Source organism: Leptodactylus fuscus, unplaced genomic scaffold (genome assembly GCF_031893055.1).
Source record: "Leptodactylus fuscus isolate aLepFus1 unplaced genomic scaffold, aLepFus1.hap2 HAP2_SCAFFOLD_104, whole genome shotgun sequence".
NCBI classification, from domain to species: Eukaryota; Metazoa; Chordata; class Amphibia; order Anura; family Leptodactylidae; genus Leptodactylus; species Leptodactylus fuscus.
In genome coordinates, this window is record NW_027439858.1 from 93,905 (window position 1) to 115,764 (window position 21,860).

At 53.5% G+C, this 21,860-nt stretch overlaps 1 protein-coding gene across 2 annotated transcripts in view; it reads right to left on the minus strand.

Moving 5' to 3' along the window:
• Positions 1–3,351: 3,351 nt before the first annotated feature.
• ACADVL (acyl-CoA dehydrogenase very long chain) overlaps positions 3,352–21,860 on the minus strand; it is a 55,347-nt gene continuing 36,838 nt past the window's right edge. The window contains exons 2-20 of one of the 2 annotated variants that reach the window (XM_075261294.1): positions 11,764–11,806; positions 11,606–11,680; positions 11,277–11,349; positions 9,932–9,996; positions 6,740–6,874; positions 6,494–6,638; positions 6,288–6,417; positions 5,992–6,114; positions 5,715–5,913; positions 5,392–5,496; positions 5,217–5,303; positions 5,076–5,138; positions 4,901–5,002; positions 4,685–4,782; positions 4,343–4,415; positions 4,197–4,269; positions 4,050–4,122; positions 3,883–3,958; positions 3,352–3,803 (exon numbers count right to left, since the gene is read on the minus strand). In XM_075261294.1, the coding sequence (XP_075117395.1) occupies positions 3,663–3,803; positions 3,883–3,958; positions 4,050–4,122; positions 4,197–4,269; positions 4,343–4,415; positions 4,685–4,782; positions 4,901–5,002; positions 5,076–5,138; positions 5,217–5,303; positions 5,392–5,496; positions 5,715–5,913; positions 5,992–6,114; positions 6,288–6,417; positions 6,494–6,638; positions 6,740–6,874; positions 9,932–9,996; positions 11,277–11,349; positions 11,606–11,680; positions 11,764–11,806 (1,879 nt within the window). In that variant the 3' untranslated portion in view covers positions 3,352–3,662. The remainder of the gene's footprint in view (positions 3,804–3,882; positions 3,959–4,049; positions 4,123–4,196; positions 4,270–4,342; positions 4,416–4,684; positions 4,783–4,900; positions 5,003–5,075; positions 5,139–5,216; positions 5,304–5,391; positions 5,497–5,714; positions 5,914–5,991; positions 6,115–6,287; positions 6,418–6,493; positions 6,639–6,739; positions 6,875–9,931; positions 9,997–11,276; positions 11,350–11,605; positions 11,681–11,763; positions 11,807–21,860) is intronic. The other variant, XM_075261295.1, reaches the window with a different exon arrangement.

A 21,860-nucleotide genomic window follows, 5' to 3' on the forward strand; every position in this document is an offset into this window, starting at 1 on the left:
AAGCATCGGGCCAGCAGTCCTCGGATGTCATTGTAATTCCCGCTGCTGAACTGAACTGCTGTCCCGAAAGCTGGTGCTGAAATGCGCTGCTGCTGGCCCGATAACGGAATAGTACCTCATATTCTGAGTAATAAAAGCTTATAGTGACAGTTAGAAGGAGTTACTGCAGCGGTGTAATATTTGCAGTGTTGCCCCTTCTTCTTCTTCAGGACCTCTGCAATTCTCCCTGGCAGCTCTCAATCACCTTCTGGACCAAATCCTGACTGATAGCCGTCCATTCTTGCACAATCAATGCTTGCATTTTGTCAGAATTTGTAGGTTTTTGTTTGTCCCCCCGTCTCTTGATGATTGACCACAAGTTCTCAATGGGATTAAGATCTGGGGAGTTTCCAGGCCATGGACCCAAAATCTCTCTGTTTTGTTCCCTGAGCCATTTAGTTCTCCCCTTTGCTTTATGGCAAGGTGCTCCATCATGCTGGAGAAGGCATTGTTGGTGGCCAAACTGCTCTTGGACGGTTGGGAGAAGTTGCTCTTGGAGGACATTCTGGTCCCATTCTTTATTCATGGCTGTGTTTTTAGGTCAGACTGTGAGAGAGCCGATTCCCTTGGCGGAGAAGCCACCCCACACATGAATGGTTTCAGGATGCTTTACAGTTGGCATGAGACAAGACTGGTGGTAGCGCTCACCTCCTCTTCTCCCAATAAGCTGTTCTCCAGATGTCCCAAACAATGGAAAAGGGGATTCATCAGAGAAAATGACTTTCCCCCAGTCCTCAGCAGTCACTCCCTGGACCTTCTGCAGAATATCAGTCTGTCCCTGATGGTTTTTCTGGAGAGAAGTGGCTTCTTTGCTGCCCTCCTTGAGACCAGGCCTTGCTCCAAGAGTCTCCGCCTCACAGTGCGTACAGATGCTCTCACACCTGCCTGCTGCCATTCCTGAGCAAGCTCTGCACTGCTGGTAGCCCGATCCCGCAGCTGAAACACTTTTAAGAGACGGTCCTGGCGCTTGCTGGTCTTTCTTGGGCGCCCTGGAGCCTTTTTGCCAACAATGGAACCTCTCTCCTTGAAGTTCTTGATGATGCGATAGATTGGTGACTGAGGTGCAATCTTTCTAGCTGCGATACTCTTCCCTGTTAGGCCATTTTTGTGCAGTGCAATGATGACTGCACGTGTTTCTTTAGAGATAACCATGGGTAACAGAAGAGAAACAATGATGCCAAGCACCAGCCTCCTTTTACAGTGTCCAGTGGTGTCATTCTTACTTAATCATGACAGATTGATCTCCAGCCCTGTCCTCATCAACACCCACACCTGTGTTACTGGAGCAATCACTGAAACCATGTTAGCTGCTCCTTTTAAGGCAGGGCTGCAATGATGTTGAAATGTGTTTTGGGGATAAAGTTCATTTTCTAGGCAAATATTGACTTTGCAAGTAATTGCTGTTAAGCTGATCACTCTGTATAACATTCTGGAGTATATGCAAATTACCATTAGGAAAACTGAAGCCGTAGACTTTGTAACAATTACTATTTGTAGCATTCTCAGAACTTTTGGCCATGACTGTACGGCTGGTTGTCAGTAGTAGATGAATAGCTGTACTGTAGTATTAGGGGACGGATCTCATCTCAGATCACAAGTCATATCAGTGATGTCAGTAAGGGGGCGGGGCTGTGACAACCCATGACAAGAGTTTCTGTCTCAGATGATAGCATAGCCTGACGTTGGTCTCCTGACCTACCCCTGGTATTATGCTATGGAGTCTTCATGTTTGGTGCATTGACCCCGCGTACCCCCTTCGGTCACAGGTGTCCGGGCTTTGAGACGTCCTCCATATGTAAGGAGCTGACGCTTAGTTCCCATCAGCATCTGCTTGGGGACCTGAAGCTTGGAAGTGTAATCTGGTTCTAAAGGGGGCACCTGCGGACCCCACCAGCTATAAGGAGACCTGCCCATATAATCCAGTCCTTGGTCCTGGTGTTTTTCAAGCAAATTTGGGGACGGAGAATCTGAATGTAGTTGTCTGGCAGGTGTGAACTCTGGAGGTCCATAGTCCGATTATAGAAGAAGTGGGGAGGGGTAAGAAGAGCGCAGGGACTGGAGACATCACCGACAACTTCAAAGCCTTTTGTTTGTGTTGTAAGAAGACGAGGAGATGAAGATATTCTGGGGTCACCAGGACCTGGAGATGCTGAGGTGAAGGAATGGTCGTCTTCCAGGGAATACGTGGCTTACAAGCAGTCTCCATCTGACAACCCTCACACCCCAATATCTATCTAAAGAGGGAAGACTCATCGGCCATGATGCTGGAGGTTGGGCTATCCTCATTATGAGGAAGGCTAAGGCCTCCATCTCAAGGAGGAGACAGACCTGGCAATGAAGTTCTGAGCAGTCAGAGGAACCCTTGTACCTCTCGTCCCTTCCACACTTTGAGGACTCTATCTTGGTGGGTGGAAGACATCGTCACGCAGCCCTGCAGGGGGTTCTCCTCACTCAGTTTGGGGGGGGGGGGAGGGGGTGAGGTGAGGGCATCCCTCAGCCCCACGGGGGTTGTCCTCGCTCGGTGAGTTTTAGGGGGACGACGCTCAGGGCTTGTCCTTGCACGGCGAGTTTTAGGGGGACGTTGCTCAGGGGAGGTCCTCGCTCGGCGAGTTTTAGGGGGACGTCGCTCAGGGGAGGTCCTCGCTCGGCGAGTTTTAGGGGGACGTCGCTCAGGGGAGGTCCTCGCTCGGCGAGTTTTAGGGGGACGTCGCTCAGGGGAGGTCCTCGCTCGGCGAGTTTTAGGGGGACGTCGCTCAGGGGAGGTCCTCGCTCGGCGAGTTTTAGGGGGACGTCGCTCAGGGGAGGTCCTCGCTCGGTAAGTTTTAGGGGGATGTCGCTCGGGAGGTCCTCGCTCAGTGAGCTTTAGAGGGCTGTCCCTCAACCCCGCGTGGGTTGTCCTTGCACGGCGAGTTTTAGGGGGACGTCGCTCAGGGGAGGTCCTCGCTCGGTGAGTTTTAGGGGGACGTCGCTCAGGGGAGGTCCTCGCTCGGTGAGTTTTAGGGGGACGTCGCTCAGGAGAGGTCCTCGCTCGGTGAGTTTTAGGGGGACGTCGCTCAGGAGAGGTCCTCGCTCGGTGAGCTTTAGAGGGCTGTCCCTCAACCCCGCGTGGGTTGTCCTTGCTCGGCAAGTTTTAGGGAGACGTTGCTCAGGGGTTGTCTTCACTCTGAGTTTTAGAGGGCCGTCTCTCAGCCCCATGGGGGTTGTCCTCACTCAGTATTCATTAATTATAGGACCCTCATCTTAAAGCTCTGTAAAGGACCATAGCCGGAGGCCAGTTCAGCACCCCCTCTGGTAATGAGCACACCACACACCTGGGTTACATACAATTTATTTTCGGCACCATTGGTATAAGGCATGTGGTGTGGGCCTGGACGGATCCTCTACAGTCAGTGACACCTCGTGTAAGGGATTGTCACCAATTGTTTTATGTTCTCCTTTCACCCGTGTTTGTTAAACTTACAATTTTTGGAGGTTTTTGTATAAGAAACACAAACAAAACGGACCCAATCTCCATGTGTGAACAGTGGACAAGAAGCGCTTGCGTTTTTACATTCACCCCACTGATCTGTATGGATTACAACCAGCTGTGACATCACTGCTGTTATACACAGGCATGAACAAGCCTAAAAACCTAATGGAGGTGAGGCCACCACCCCGCCATTCTCCACCAAGGCCACAGAAGCGGACCGTAGGTTCCTAAATAGAGCAGGTCCACTTCCTCCACTCCGCAGGCTCCTCAGTCTGTCGTGTACCCGGGTCGCTGCCTGGAATCAAGAGAGACCATCAATGAGATCAGATCCTTCCAGTCCCCGCACAAGAGCAGTGACAGCCCAATGTCCTCACCTCTGAGCACCAGATGTCACACAGAACCTTCTCGTGGGCCGCGGTGGAGAGTCCCTGAGCCAGAGCATTGGAAGACCTGCCGGGGGAAAAGAACACGCACACACGTAATGGAGAACCCCAGAGAGGACAGGGCATGGCCGTAGGGTGGAGCAGGTCCTACAACTCACCTGGACAGCACTACCACCATGGCGTAGATGTCGATGGCACAATCCGCCACTCTCTGCAGGACATACTGCTCATCTGGAAGGAGAAGACGACATAGTCACACAGAGCAGGGCCCAGAGCGGCACGACAGGGCGCAGGAGCCATCTTACCCACAATTCTCTTGCCATACTTAAAGAGCATCTCCTCTACTGCACTTCCGAAATCTTCAATAGCACCAACGGCCTGGAACAGAAGCAGAATGTGAACGCTGGCCACTACTTGTTGGAGTGGTCGGCACCTTGTGGATACCACTCACCAGCTCTGCGCTCTTCTCTACCTCTGGGTGCACCTGCCCTTTTAGGGTGAGTCCCGTGCCAAGTCCTGCCTTCCTGCAGAACGGAGAGGAAAATATCACATGGTAGTCTAACCTGTATCAGGTTCAGCTTTAACCTGTTCTGCCTCTCACAAGACTCCACCCACCTTTCACCATAGCTCCTCCCCGCTCTTCCCAATAGCTTACAGCCTCTAAATACATCTCCATCCTGCTGTCTGGACCCCCCTTCCCACCTTGGACCCTCCTGCCCCTTCCCACCCTGGAACCCCCTTCCCACTCACCCTGGACCCCCCCTGCCCCTTCCCATTCACCTTCCCCACTCACCTCCTTGCCCTCCGCAGACCTTCCCTCACCAGTAATGGGGTGTTGCTCAAGGGGTTACTCAAAGCTTTCTGTAGGGATTTCAACTCCTTCCCGGCATTCTACAGTAAGGAAGAAACATCATCGGTCACTGGCCGCTCCAGGACAATGGAAAGATCCGGTGAAACCACCACCCACAATGCACCAGCCCTGGGTTACAGCCCCCTCTCCACTCAGTACCTGCAGTCCATACAGGGCCACAAAAAGTCTGAGAATATCATTGGCTCCTTCAAAGATCCTGAAGATGCGCAGGTCCCTGAGAACACGCTCCACGCCGGTGTCCTGCTCACGAGAAGAGACTTTGTTAGTGGCTGGTGGGTCAGACTGGTCATACGTAGCCCCCCGCTGCACTTACCTTCATAAAGCCATTTCCTCCCAGGATCTGGATACACTCATCGGCCACCGACCAGGCCGCCTCCTGCAGAGGACATAAGAGGGACATGAGCCTGTCTGACCATCACCAGGACCACCAATAAGATGTCCACACCCAACTCACCGAGCCAAAGACCTTGCTGATGGCGGCCTCCACCTGGAAGTCCTTTGCCCCAGAGTCCATGTTTGCACTGATCATGTATGCCATCGACTAGATGACAAAGGGTGGAGTCAGTTACATTCCGTAGTCTAGGCCCCTCCCCATGTTCACCATCGTACTCCTCAGACCCCCAGGTTACCTCGGTCACATACTGCAGGACGGCCATGCGAGCCAACTTCTCCTGGATGACTCCAAAGTTATGGATTTTATTACCAAACTGGGAGCGATTTGTGGCGTGCTCCACCTGGCGGGAAGAACGGCAGTGCCGTAAAGTGTGACGTGCGAGTACTCCACCCACAGCCCTGTTCTCCTATGTAACCCTCATTATAGCCCCTCCCTCCAGTCTGTATAGCTCCTCCCATCAGTCCTTCTCTGATGTAGCCGTCATAGCTCCTCCTACTGGTTGCTATAACTCCTCCTCCTATCACAGTATATACCCACTAGCTGGAGCTGGGGACTTACCGCTTTCTGAATCAAGCCCTTCATGGTGCCAGACATGGCTGCCGCCATCCCAAACCGCCCATTGTTGAGGATGTTCATGGCCACCTTGAAGCCATTGCCTTCACCCCCGAGGACATTCTCTGCTGGGACACGAACCTCGTCAAAGTATACAGCGGCCGTGTTACTGGCCCGTATGCCCAGCTTCTTGTCCGGGGGTCCGCTGCGGAGGAAGCAATGTCAGATGGAGATAGGCAGTACTGCTAGTGAGAAGAGTCCAGCCGTGCACCCCAATACTCACCTTGTCACCCCCTCTCCTCGCTCCACTATAAAGGCTGTGATCTTATCCTTCATCTCCCCTGTGCTTGCGTCTGGGACTTGAGTTCTGGCAAAGACGGTGAATAAGTCGGCAATGCCACCATTGCTGCAAGAGACAAGGAACTACTAAGGAACAACTCCGAGGACCATGAGGGAGGAGTCTATATGAGCGGCACATGGGGGTCCTCTGGCTGGGAGCAGCACATAGAGTGAGAACATTGGCAAGAGGGAGGAGCGTTATCTATGTGCATCCTTAGGCCACGTCCTTAGACTCCTCACCTGATCCACAACTTGCCCCCGGACAGGGTGTAATACTTCCCACAGGGGCTCTTCTTGGCAGTAGATCTGATTGAGGCGGCGTCGGATCCACTGGTCGGCTCGGTCAGGCAGTACGCTGCAATAACTTCCCCTGGATCATTGGGTAAGAAATCAGAGTTACAACTTCAGCTGCAAACACAACCTTACTGGAGGTTGTCGGGGCTCACCTGAGGCCAGACGTGGCAGATACTTCTTCTTCTGCTCCTCTGTACCATACAGAAGGATCCCCTTAAAGCCAATAGACTGATGGGCGCCCAAAGTAATGCCAACACCTAGATCGTGCTGTCCTACAACCTCCACCAACCTGGCATACTGGTGAGGAAAAGCAAAATGGTGGTCACAGGACCAGACTACAATACAAAGACAAGTCCCAGAAACCCCCGGCCACCCCCACAATATATGTGACCACCTACCTGGGTGTTATTTAGTCCTAACCCACCCAGCTCAGCAGGTACTTGGAGACCAAATGCCCCCAGCTCCTTCAGTCCAGACATGGCCTTGTCCTCCACCCTCTGAAGGTCGTCATTAAGGGCAGGATCATTCACCTCCTAAAAAGTAATATATGAGCAGACATCTTATACATGGACCTGTTCACACTATTCATCAAGAGCTTAGTGGTTCTACAAGAAGAATTGAAATCCCAGGTCCTAAGACTTTCATTTATCTCACCATATTTATGTCCTACATCTTCTCCTGTCTTCTCCTCCTCTAATGTCCTACATCTTCTCCTGTCTTCTCCTCCTCTAATGTCCTACATCTTCTCATGTCTTCTCCTCCTTTAATGTCCTACATCTTCTCATGTCTTCTCCTCCTTTAATGTCCTACATCTTCTCCTGTCTTCTCCTCCTTTAATGTCCTACATCTTCTCATGTCTTCTCCTCCTTTAATGTCCTACATCTTCTCCTGTCTTCTCCTCCTTTAATGTCCTACATCTTCTCATGTCTACTCCTCCTTTAATGTCCTACATCTTCTCATGTCTACTCCTCCTTTAATGTCCTACATCTTCTCATGTCTACTCCTCCTTTAATGTCCTACATCTTCTCCTGTCTTCTCACCCTCTAATGTCCTACATCTTCTCCTCCTCTAATGTCCTACATCTTCTCCTGTCTTCTCCTCCTTTAATGTCCTACATCTTCTCCTGTCTTCTCCTCCTCTAATATCCTACATCTTCTCATGTCTACTCCTCCTTTAATGTCCTACATCTTCTCCCGTCTTCTCCTCCTCTAATGTCCTACATCTTCTCCCGTCTTCTCCTCCTTTAATGTCCTACATCTTCTCCCGTCTTCTCCTCCTCTAATGTCCTACATCTTCTCCCGTCTTCTCCTCCTCTAATGTCCTACATCTTCTCCCGTCTTCTCCTCCTCTAATGTCCTACATCTTCTCATGTCTACTCCTCCTCTAATGTCCTACATCTTCTCCCGTCTTCTCCTCCTCTAATGTCCTACATCTTCTCCCGTCTTCTCCTCCTCTAATGTCCTACATCTTCTCCCGTCTTCTCCTCCTTTAATGTCCTACATCTTCTCCCGTCTTCTCCTCCTCTAATGTCCTACATCTTCTCATGTCTACTCCTCCTTTAATGTCCTACATCTTCTCCCGTCTTCTCCTCCTCTAATGTCCTACATCTTCTCCCGTCTTCTCCTCCTTTAATGTCCTACATCTTCTCCTCCTCTAATGTCCTACATCTTCTCATGTCTACTCCTCCTTTAATGTCCTACATCTTCTCCCGTCTTCTCCTCCTCTAATGTCCTACATCTTCTCCCGTCTTCTCCTCCTTTAATGTCCTACATCTTCTCCTCCTCTAATGTCCTACATCTTCTCATGTCTACTCCTCCTTTAATGTCCTACATCTTCTCATGTCTACTCCTCCTTTAATGTCCTACATCTTCTCCCGTCTTCTCCTCCTTTAATGTCCTACATCTTCTCCTCCTCTAATGTCCTACATCTTCTCATGTCTACTCCTCCTTTAATGTCCTACATCTTCTCATGTCTACTCCTCCTTTAATGTCCTACATCTTCTCCCGTCTTCTCCTCCTCTAATGTCCTACATCTTCTCCCGTCTTCTCCTCCTCTAATGTCCTACATCTTCTCATGTCTACTCCTCCTCTAATGTCCTACATCTTCTCCCGTCTTCTCCTCCTTTAATGTCCTACATCTTCTCCTCCTCTAATGTCCTACATCTTCTCATGTCTACTCCTCCTTTAATGTCCTACATCTTCTCCCGTCTTCTCCTCCTCTAATGTCCTACATCTTCTCCCGTCTTCTCCTCCTTTAATGTCCTACATCTTCTCCTCCTCTAATGTCCTACATCTTCTCCTGTCTACTCCTCCTTTAATGTCCTACATCTTCTCCTGTCTTCTCCTCCTCCAATGTCCTACATCTTCTCCTCCTCTAATGTCCTACATCTTCTCATGTCTACTCCTCCTTTAATGTCCTACATCTTCTCCTGTCTTCTCCTCCTCCAATGTCCTACATCTTCTCCTCCTCCAATGTCCTACATCTTCTCCTCCTCCAATGTCCTACATCTTCTCCTCCTCCAATGTCCTACATCTTCTCCTCCTCCAATGTCCTACATCTTCTCCTCCTCCAATGTCCTACATCTTCTCCTCCTCCAATGTCCTACATCTTCTCCTCCTCCAATGTCCTACATCTTCTCCTCCTCCAATGTCCTACATCTTCTCCTCCTCCAATGTCCTACATCTTCTCCTCCTCCAATGTCCTACATCTTCTCCTCCTCCAATGTCCTACATCTTCTCCTCCTCCAATGTCCTACATCTTCTCCTCCTCCAATGTCCTACATCTTCTCCTCCTCCAATGTCCTACATCTTCTCCTCCTCCAATGTCCTACATCTTCTCCTCCTCCAATGTCCTACATCTTCTCCTCCTCCAATGTCCTACATCTTCTCCTCCTCCAATGTCCTACATCTTCTCCTCCTCCAATGTCCTACATCTTCTCCTCCTCCAATGTCCTACATCTTCTCCTCCTCCAATGTCCTACATCTTCTCCTCCTCCAATGTCCTACATCTTCTCCTCCTCCAATGTCCTACATCTTCTCCTCCTCCAATGTCCTACATCTTCTCCTGTCTTTTCGCCCTGTTCCGCTAACGTCCTACTCCCTTTCTGACCTACACCCACTACTTCACTTGTCCTAGGTCTTCTCTAGACATCACCCATGTACCCCCTGTGATAAACGACCTTTAGTAAAGGAATAGTTCAGGTGAATATGACGTGCTCTGTGATAGGTCTTATGACAGAAACGTCTTCTCTACCAGTGACTTTCTCCATACTAGTCTATGAAGAGGAGGGGAGAGAAAAGACTCTCAGATAATTGCTGCTGTTGCTCTCTGCTGTTCCTTGCTTTTCTAACACTACTAAGTTGTAGATAAGACACAAATAATACACAGAATGAGGCAATACACCAGGCGTCTGCTCAGCCCCACCCCATGTGTCAGACTGAAGAAGGAGGGACAGGATCTATGACTGAGAGTCTTATACCCCCCCTGCACTAGCCACGTCTGACCAGTGGTTTTCAGTGGATGAGCAGCTTTGATTCCTTCCATTCTCTTTATAATTTCCTCTAAATTTTCAAATCTTGAGTTTTACTCACTTGGAAGAAGCGCGACACGGGGCCGACCAACTCGCTGAGGAACTGAGACTGCTCCTCACTCAACACTGTAGAGAGGGAAGGTGACATGAGACTCTGGAAGACACGCACCGCCACGTGCCCAAGTGTGTAGAGGGAGGAGTGACCGCCACGTGCCCAAGTGTGTAGGGGGAGGAGTGACCGCCACGTGCCCAATGTGTAGGGGGAGGAGTGACCGCCACGTGCCCAAGTGTGTAGGGGGAGGAGTGACCGCCACGTGCCCAAGTGTGTAGAGGGAGGAGTGACCGCCACGTGCCCAAGTGTGTAGGGGGAGGAGTGCCGTCACGTGCCCAATGTGTAGGGGGAGGAGTGACCGCCACGTGCCCAAGTGTGTAGGGGGAGGAGTGACCGCCACGTGCCCAAGTGGGAAGGGGGAGGAGTGACCGCCACGTGCCCAAGTGGGAAGGGGGAGGAGTGACCGCCACGTGCCCAAGTGTGTAGGGGGAGGAGTGACCGCCACGTGCCCAAGTGTGTAGGGGGAGGAGTGACCGCCACGTGCCCAAGTGTGTAGGGGGAGGAGTGACCGCCACGTGCCCAAGTGTGTAGGGGGAGGAGTGACCGCCACGTGCCCAAGTGTGTAGGGGGAGGAGTGACCGCCACGTGCCCAAGTGTGTAGGGGGAGGAGTGACCGCCACTTGCCCAAGTGTGTAGGGGGAGGAGTGACCGCCACGTGCCCAATGTGTAGGGGGAGGAGTGACCGCCACGTGCCCAAGTGGGAAGGGGGAGGAGTGACCGCCACGTGCCCAAGTGGGAAGGGGGAGGAGTGACCGCCACGTGCCCAATGTGTAGGGGGAGGAGTGACCGCCACGTGCCCAATGTGTAGGGGGAGGAGTGACCGCCACGTGCCCAATGTGTAGGGGGAGGAGTGACCGCCACGTGCCCAATGTGTAGGGGGAGGAGTGACCGCCACGTGCCCAATGTGTAGGGGGAGGAGTGACCGCCACGTGCCCAATGTGTAGGGGGAGGAGTGACCGCCACGTGCCCAATGTGTAGGGGGAGGAATGACCGCCACGTGCCCAATGTGTAGGGGGAGGAGTGACCGCCACGTGCCCAATGTGTAGGGGGAGGAGTGACCGCCACGTGCCCAATGTGTAGGGGGAGGAGTGACCGCCACGTGCCCAATGTGTAGGGGGAGGAGTGACCGCCACGTGCCCAATGTGTAGGGGGAGGAATGACCGCCACGTGCCCAATGTGTAGGGGGAGGAGTGACCGCCACGTGCCCAATGTGTAGGGGGAGGAGTGACCGCCACGTGCCCAATGTGTAGGGGGAGGAGTGACCGCCACACGCACGGTCCTCCTGGGGTCTTACCTGATGGATATGGGAAGACCTGCTGTGTATGGAGAAGTCCGCTGAACGTCCCCACCGCAAAAGACAAAGATTCCTAAAGATAGAGGAGGCGGGGCAGTCAGCGAGCGGCGTCACAGGATACATACCTGCTCATATATGCAGATCACATGGGCTCCGATATTAACCCTTAACATCCTGCAGCTCCCCAATGGTCAGTCCACTGTGTGACCCCTCATGGAGGATGATCCCATCTAATCATACTAGACTGTAGCTAAGCTCCGCCCACCGCGACCCCTCAGACACAAAGTATCAGACCCCCCCCTGCCCGAAATCCCTGGAGTGGACCCTACCGCAGAGCTCTTCTGTGCTGCAGGGACTCCATCCGCAGCGGCCGCCGCTGAGACGCCATCTTTATCCACAACAGTCTGCAGAAAGGATGAAATACAGAGAGTGAGGAGAAAGAGAGGAAAACGGGAACGGAACGAAGACAAGAGGAAGGGGGCGTTACCTCTGCGGCCTGCGCGAAATGGCGGATACAGCCGGCGGGAGACCTGGAGGATACACAAGTATCAGATACACAGTATACATCAGCATGCACAGAGCGCCAGACCCCCCCTCTAACAGAACCTATAGGGACAGCGAGACCCCTCCTCTAACAGAACCTATAGTGACAGCGAGACCCCTCCTCTAACAGAACCTATAGGGACAGCGAGATCCCTCCTCTAACAGAACCTATAGGGACAGCGAGACCCCCCCCTCTAACAGAACCTATAGCGACAGCGAGACCCCTCCTCTAACAGAACCTATAGGGACAGCGAGACCCCTCCTCTAACAGAACCTATAGGGACAGCGAGACCCCTCCTCTAACAGAACCTATAGGGACAGCGAGACCCCCCCTCTAACAGAACCTATAGGGACAGCGAGACCCCCCCGCTAACAGAACCTATAGGGACAGCGAGACCCCTCCTCTAACAGAACTTATAGGGACAGCGAGACTCCCCCTCTAACAGAACCTATAGGGACAGCGAGACCCCTCCTCTAACAGAACCTATAGGGACAGCGAGACCCCTCCTCTAACAGAACCTATAGGGACAGCGAGACCCCCCCTCTAACAGAACCTATAGGGACAGCGAGACCCCTCCTCTAACAGAACCTATAGGGACAGCGAGACCCCCCCTCTAACAGAACCTATAGGGACAGCGAGACCCCTCCTCTAACAGAACCTATAGGGACAGCGAGACCCCCCCTCTAACAGAACCTATAGGGACAGCGAGACCCCTCCTCTAACAGAACCTATAGGGACAGCAAGACCCCCCCTCTAACAGAACCTAGAGGGACAGCGAGAACCCCCCTCTAACAGAACCTATAGGGACAGCGAGACCCCTCCTCTAACAGAACCTATAGGGACAGCGAGACCCCTCCTCTAACAGAACCTATAGGGACAGCGAGAACCCCCCTCTAACAGAACCTATAGGGACAGCGAGACCCCCCCTCTAACAGAACCTATAGGGACAGCGAGACCCCCCCTCTAACAGAACCTATAGGGACAGCGAGACCCCCCCGCTAACAGAACCTATAGGGACAGCGAGACCCCTCCTCTAACAGAACCTATAGGGACAGCGAGACCCCTCCTCTAACAGAACCTATAGGGACAGCGAGACCCCTCCTCTAACAGAACCTATAGGGACAGCGAGAACCCCCCTCTAACAGAACCTATAGGGACAGCGAGACCCCCCCTCTAACAGAACCTATAGGGACAGCGAGACCCCCCCTCTAACAGAACCTATAGGGACAGCAAGACCCCCCCTCTAACAGAACCTATAGGGACAGCAAGACCCCTCCTCTAACAGAACCTATAGGGACAGCAAGACCCCCCCTCTAACAGAACCTAGAGGGACAGCGAGACCCCTCCTCTAACAGAACCTATAGTGACAGCGAGACCCCTCTTCTAACACAACCTATAGGGACAGCGAGACCCCTCTTCTAACACAACCTAAAGGGACAGCGAGACCCCTCCTCTAACAGAACCTATAGGGACAGCGAGACCCCTCCTCTAACAGAACCTATAGTGACAGCGAGACCCCTCCTCTAACAGAACCTATAGGGACAGCGAGACCCCTCCTCTAACAGAACCTATAGGGACAGCAAGACCCCCCCCTCTAACAGAACCTATAGGGACAGCGAGACCCCTCCTCTAAGAGAACCTATAGGGACAGCGAGACCCCTCCTCTAACAGAACCTATACTGACAGCAAGACCCCTTCTCTAACAGAACCTATAGGGACATCAGCATGCACAGAGCGCGAGACCCCTCCTCTAAGAGAACCTATAAGGACAGCGAGACCCCTCCTCTAACAGAACCTATAGTGACAGCGAGATCCCTCCTCTAACAGAACCTATAGGGACAGCGAGACTCCCCCTCTAACAGAACCTATAGGAACAGCGAGACTCCCCCTCCAACAGAACCTATAGGGACAGCGAGACCGCCCCTCTAACAGAACCTATAGAGACAGCGAGACCCCTCCTCTAACAGAACCTATAAAGACAGCGAGACCCCTCCTCTAACAGAACCTATAGGGACAGCGAGACTCCCCCTCTAACAGAACCTATAGGGACAGCGAGACCCCCCCTCCAACAGAACCTATAGAGACAGCGAGACCCCTCCTCTAACAGAACCTATAGTGACAGCGAGACCCCTCTTCTAACAGAACCTATAGGGACAGCGAGACCCCTCCTCTAACAGAACCTATAGGGACATGGTCCGTAACAGCGAGACCCCTCCTCTAACAGAACCTATAGTGACAGCGAAACCCCTCCTCTAACAGAACCTATAGGGACAGCGAGACCCCTCCTCTAACAGAACCTATAGTGACAGCGAGACCCCTCCTCTAACAGAACCTATAGGGACAGCGAGACCCCCCCTCTAACAGAACCTATAGGGACAGCGAGACCCCCCCGCTAACAGAACCTATAGGGACAGCGAGACCCCTCCTCTAACAGAACTTATAGGGACAGCGAGACTCCCCCTCTAACAGAACCTATAGGGACAGCGAGACCCCTCCTCTAACAGAACCTATAGGGACAGCGAGACCCCTCCTCTAACAGAACCTATAGGGACAGCGAGACCCCCCCTCTAACAGAACCTATAGGGACAGCGAGACCCCTCCTCTAACAGAACCTATAGGGACAGGACCAGTAACAGCGAGACCCCTCCTCTAACCACAGCTATAGGGACAGGACCAGTAACAGCGAGACCCCTCCTCTAACAGAACCTATAGGGACAGGACCAGTAACAGCGAGACCCCTCCTCTAACCACAGCTATAGGGACATGACCAGTAACAGCGAGACCCCTCCTCTAACCACAGCTATAGGGACAGGACCAGTAACAGCGAGACCCCTCCTCTAACCACAGCTATAGGGACATGACCAGTAACAGCGAGACCCCTCCTCTAACCACAGCTATAGGGACAGGACCAGTAACAGCGAGACCCCTCCTCTAACCACAGCTATAGGGACATGACCAGTAACAGCGAGACCCCTCCTCTAACCACAGCTATAGGGACAGGACCAGTAACAGCGAGACCCCTCCTCTAACCACAGCTATAGGGACATGACCAGTAACAGCGAGACCCCTCCTCTAACCACAGCTATAGGGACAGGACCAGTAACAGCGAGACCCCTCCTCTAACCACAGCTATAGGGACATGACCAGTAACAGCGAGACCCCTCCTCTAACCGCAGCTATAGGGACAGGACCAGTAACAGCGAGACCCCTCCTCTAACCACAGCTATAGGGACATGACCAGTAACAGCGAGACCCCCTCCTCTAACCACAGCTATAGGGACATGACCAGTAACAGCGAGACCCCTCCTCTATCCGCAGCTATAGGGACAGGACCAGTAACAGCGAGACCCCTCCTCTAACCACAGCTATAGGGACAGGACCAGTAACAGCGAGACCCCCCCTCTAACCACAGCTATAGGGACAGGACCAGTAACAGCGAGACCCCTCCTCTAACCACAGCTATAGGGACATGACCAGTAACAGCGAGACCCCTCCTCTAACCACAGCTATAGGGACAGAACCAGTAACAGCGAGACCCCTCCTCTAACCGCAGCTATAGGGACAGGACCAGTAACAGCGAGACCCCTCCTCTAACCACAGCTATAGGGACATGGTCAGTAACAGCGAGACCCCCCCTCTAACCGCAGCTATAGGGACAGGACCAGTAACAGCGAGACCCCTCCTCTAACCACAGCTATAGGGACAGGACCAGTAACAGCGAGACCCCTCCTCTAACCACAGCTATAGGGACATGACCAGTAACAGCGAGACCCCTCCTCTAACCACAGCTATAGGGACAGGAGCAGTAACAGCGAGACCCCCCCTCTAACCACAGCTATAGGGACATGACCAGTAACAGCGAGACCCCCCCTCTAACCACAGCTATAGGGACAGGACCAGTAACAGCGAGACCCCTCCTCTAACCACAGCTATAGGGACAGAACCAGTAACAGCGAGACCCCTCCTCTAACCGCAGCTATAGGGACAGGACCAGTAACAGCGAGACCCCTCCTCTAACCACAGCTATAGGGACAGGACCAGTAACAGCGAGACCCCTCCTCTAACCACAGCTATAGGGACATGGTCAGTAACAGCGAGACCCCCCCTCTAACCGCAGCTATAGGGACAGGACCAGTAACAGCGAGACCCCTCCTCTAACCACAGCTATAGGGACAGGACCAGTAACAGCGAGACCCCTCCTCTAACCACAGCTATAGGGACAGAGCCAGTAACAGCGAGACCCCTCCTCTAACCACAGCTATAGGGACAGGACCAGTAACAGCGAGACCCCTCCTCTAACCACAGCTATAGGGACAGAGCCAGTAACAGCGAGACCCCTCCTCTAACCACAGCTATAGGGACAGGACCAGTAACAGCGAGACCCCCCCTCTAACCACAGCTATAGGGACAGAGCCAGTAACAGCGAGACCCCCCCTCTAACCACAGCTATAGGGACAGGACCAGTAACAGCGAGACCCCTCCTCTAACCACAGCTATAGGGACAGGACCAGTAACAGCGAGACCCCTCCTCTAACCACAGCTATAGGGACAGGACCAGTAACAGCGAGACCCCCTCCTCTAACCACAGCTATAGGGACAGGACCAGTAACAGCGAGACCCCTCCTCTAACCACAGCTATAGGGACATGACCAGTAACAGCGAGACCCCCCCTCTAACCACAGCTATAGGGACAGGACCAGTAACAGCGAGACCCCTCCTCTAACCGCAGCTATAGGGACAGGACCAGTAACAGCGAGACCCCTCCTCTAACCACAGCTATAGGGACATGACCAGTAACAGCGAGACCCCTCCTCTAACCACAGCTATAGGGACAGGACCAGTAACAGCGAGACCCCTCCTCTAACCACAGCTATAGGGACAGGACCAGTAACAGCGAGACCCCTCCTCTAACCACAGCTATAGGGACAGGACCAGTAACAGCGAGACCCCCTCCTCTAACCACAGCTATAGGGACATGACCAGTAACAGCGAGACCCCTCCTCTAACCACAGCTATAGGGACAGGACCAGTAACAGCGAGACCCCTCCTCTAACCACAGCTATAGGGACAGAGCCAGTAACAGCGAGACCCCTCCTCTAACCACAGCTATAGGGACAGGACCAGTAACAGCGAGACCCCTCCTCTAACCACAGCTATAGGGACAGGACCAGTAACAGCGAGACCCCCTCCTCTAACCACAGCTATAGGGACATGACCAGTAACAGCGAGACCCCCCCTCTAACCACAGCTATAGGGACAGGACCAGTAACAGCGAGACCCCTCCTCTAACCACAGCTATAGGGACATGGTCAGTAACAGCGAGACCCCTCCTCTAACCGCAGCTATAGGGACAGGACCAGTAACAGCGAGACCCCTCCTCTATCCGCAGCTATAGTGACAGGACCAGTAACAGCGAGACCCCTCCTCTAACCACAGCTATAGGGACAGGACCAGTAACAGCGAGACCCCTCCTCTAACCACAGCTATAGGGACAGGACCAGTAACAGCGAGACCCCTCCTCTAACCGCAGCTATAGGGACATGACCAGTAACAGCGAGACCCCTCCTCTAACCGCAGCTATAGGGACATGACCAGTAACAGCGAGACCCCTCCTCTAACCACAGCTATAGGGACAGGACCAGTAACAGCGAGACCCCTCCTCTAACCACAGCTATAGGGACAGGACCAGTAACAGCGAGACCCCTCCTCTAACCACAGCTATAGGGACAGAGCCAGTAACAGCGAGACCCCTCCTCTAACCACAGCTATAGGGACAGGACCAGTAACAGCGAGACCCCTCCTCTAACCACAGCTATAGGGACATGACCAGTAACAGCGAGACCCCCCCTCTAACCACAGCTATAGGGACAGGACCAGTAACAGCGAGACCCCTCCTCTAACCGCAGCTATAGGGACAGGACCAGTAACAGCGAGACCCCTCCTCTAACCACAGCTATAGGGACATGACCAGTAACAGCGAGACCCCCCCTCTAACCACAGCTATAGGGACAGGACCAGTAACAGCGAGACCCCCCCTCTAACCGCAGCTATAGGGACATGACCAGTAACAGCGAGACCCCCCCTCTAACCACAGCTATAGGGACAGGACCAGTAACAGCGAGACCCCTCCTCTAACCACAGCTATAGGGACATGACCAGTAACAGCGAGACCCCTCCTCTATCCGCAGCTATAGGGACAGAGCCAGTAACAGCGAGACCCCCCCTCTAACCGCAGCTATAGGGACAGGACCAGTAACAGCGAGACCCCCCCTCTAACCGCAGCTATAGGGACAGGACCAGTAACAGCGAGACCCCCCCCTCTAACCACAGCTATAGGGACAGGAGCAGTAACAGCGAGACCCCTCCTCTAACCACAGCTATAGGGACAGGACCAGTAACAGCGAGACCCCTCCTCTAACCGCAGCTATAGGGACAGGACCAGTAACAGCGAGACCCCTCCTCTAACCGCAGCTATAGGGACATGACCAGTAACAGCGAGACCCCTCCTCTAACCACAGCTATAGGGACAGGACCAGTAACAGCGAGACCCCTCCTCTAACCACAGCTATAGGGACAGGACCAGTAACAGCGAGACCCCTCCTCTAACCACAGCTATAGGGACAGAGCCAGTAACAGCGAGACCCCCTCCTCTAACCACAGCTATAGGGACATGACCAGTAACAGCGAGACCCCCCCTCTAACCCCAGCTATAGGGACAGGACCAGTAACAGCGAGACCCCTCCTCTAACCACAGCTATAGGGACATGACCAGTAACAGCGAGACCCCCCCTCTAACCACAGCTATAGGGACAGGACCAGTAACAGCGAGACCCCTCCTCTAACCACAGCTATAGGGACAGGACCAGTAACAGCGAGACCCCTCCTCTAACCACAGCTATAGGGACAGGACCAGTAACAGCGAGACCCCTCCTCTAACCACAGCTATAGGGACATGACCAGTAACAGCGAGACCCCTCCTCTAACCACAGCTATAGGGACAGGACCAGTAACAGCGAGACCCCTCCTCTAACCACAGCTATAGGGACAGGACCAGTAACAGCGAGACCCCTCCTCTAACCGCAGCTATAGGGACAGGACCAGTAACAGCGAGACCCCTCCTCTAACCACAGCTATAGGGACAGGACCAGTAACAGCGAGACCCCTCCTCTAACCACAGCTATAGGGACATGACCAGTAACAGCGAGACCCCTCCTCTAACCGCAGCTATAGGGACAGGACCAGTAACAGCGAGACCCCTCCTCTAACCACAGCTATAGGGACATGACCAGTAACAGCGAGACCCCCCCTCTAACCACAGCTATAGGGACAGGACCAGTAACAGCGAGACCCCTCCTCTAACCACAGCTATAGGGACATGACCAGTAACAGCGAGACCCCCCCTCTAACCACAGCTATAGGGACATGACCAGTAACAGCGAGACCCCCCCTCTAACCCCAGCTATAGGGACATGACCAGTAACAGCGAGACCCCTCCTCTAACCACAGCTATAGGGACAGGACCAGTAACAGCGAGACCCCCCCTCTAACCACAGCTATAGGGACATGACCAGTAACAGCGAGACCCCCCCTCTAACCCCAGCTATAGGGACATGACCAGTAACAGCGAGACCCCTCCTCTAACCACAGCTATAGGGACAGGACCAGTAACAGCGAGACCCCTCCTCTAACCGCAGCTATAGGGACAGGACCAGTAACAGCGAGACCCCCCCCTCTAACCACAGCTATAGGGACATGGTCAGTAACAGCGAGACCCCTCCTCTAACCACAGCTATAGGGACATGACCAGTAACAGCGAGACCCCTCCTCTAACCACAGCTATAGGGACAGGACCAGTAACAGCGAGACCCCTCCTCTAACCACAGCTATAGGGACAGGACCAGTAACAGCGAGACCCCTCCTCTAACCGCAGCTATAGGGACAGGACCAGTAACAGCGAGACCCCTCCTCTAACCGCAGCTATAGGGACAGGACCAGTAACAGCGAGACCCCTCCTCTAACCACAGCTATAGGGACATGACCAGTAACAGCGAGACCCCTCCTCTAACCGCAGCTATAGGGACAGGACCAGTAACAGCGAGACCCCTCCTCTAACCGCAGCTATAGGGACAGGACCAGTAACAGCGAGACCCCTCCTCTAACCGCAGCTATAGGGACATGACCAGTAACAGCGAGACCCCTCCTCTAACCGCAGCTATAGGGACAGGACCAGTAACAGCGAGACCCCTCCTCTAACCACAGCTATAGGGACAGAGCCAGTAACAGCGAGACCCCTCCTCTAACCACAGCTATAGGGACAGGACCAGTAACAGCGAGACCCCTCCTCTAACCACAGCTATAGGGACAGGACCAGTAACAGCGAGACCCCTCCTCTAACCACAGCTATAGGGACAGGACCAGTAACAGCGAGACCCCTCCTCTAACCACAGCTATAGGGACAGGACCAGTAACAGCGAGACCCCTCCTCTAACCACAGCTATAGGGACAGGACCAGTAACAGCGAGACCCCTCCTCTAACCACAGCTATAGGGACATGACCAGTAACAGCGAGACCCCTCCTCTAACCATAGCTATAGGGACAGGACCAGTAACAGCGAGACCCCTCCTCTAACCACAGCTATAGGGACAGAGCCAGTAACAGCGAGACCCCTCCTCTAACCACAGCTATAGGGACAGGACCAGTAACAGCGAGACCCCTCCTCTAACCACAGCTATAGGGACAGGACCAGTAACAGCGAGACCCCTCCTCTAACCACAGCTATAGGGACAGGACCAGTAACAGCGAGACCCCTCCTCTAACCGCAGCTATAGGGACAGGACCAGTAACAGCGAGACCCCTCCTCTAACCGCAGCTATAGGGACATGACCAGTAACAGCGAGACCCCTCCTCTAACCGCAGCTATAGGGACATGACCAGTAACAGCGAGACCCCTCCTCTAACCACAGCTATAGGGACATGACCAGTAACAGCGAGACCCCTCCTCTAACCACAGCTATAGGGACAGGACCAGTAACAGCGAGACCCCTCCTCTAACCACAGCTATAGGGACATGACCAGTAACAGCGAGACCCCCCCTCTAACCACAGCTATAGGGACAGGACCAGTAAGAGCGAGACCCCTCCTCTAACCACAGCTATAGGGACATGGTCAGTAACAGCGAGACCCCCCCTCTAACCACAGCTATAGGGACAGGACCAGTAACAGCGAGACCCCTCCTCTAACCGCAGCTATAGGGACAGGACCAGTAACAGCGAGACCCCTCCTCTAACCGCAGCTATAGGGACAGGACCAGTAACAGCGAGACCCCTCCTCTAACCGCAGCTATAGGGACAGGACCAGTAACAGCGAGACCCCTCCTCTAACCACAGCTATAGGGACAGGACCAGTAACAGCGAGACCCCTCCTCTAACCACAGCTATAGGGACAGGACCAGTAACAGCGAGACCCCTCCTCTAACCACAGCTATAGGGACAGGACCAGTAACAGCGAGACCCCTCCTCTAACCACAGCTATAGGGACAGGACCAGTAACAGCGAGACCCCTCCTCTAACCACAGCTATAGGGACATGACCAGTAACAGCGAGACCCCTCCTCTAACCACAGCTATAGGGACAGGACCAGTAACAGCGAGACCCCTCCTCTAACCACAGCTATAGGGACAGAGCCAGTAACAGCGAGACCCCTCCTCTAACCACAGCTATAGGGACAGGACCAGTAACAGCGAGACCCCTCCTCTAACCACAGCTATAGGGACAGGACCAGTAACAGCGAGACCCCTCCTCTAACCACAGCTATAGGGACAGGACCAGTAACAGCGAGACCCCTCCTCTAACCACAGCTATAGGGACAGGACCAGTAACAGCGAGACCCCTCCTCTAACCGCAGCTATAGGGACAGGACCAGTAACAGCGAGACCCCTCCTCTAACCGCAGCTATAGGGACATGACCAGTAACAGCGAGACCCCTCCTCTAACCGCAGCTATAGGGACATGACCAGTAACAGCGAGACCCCTCCTCTAAC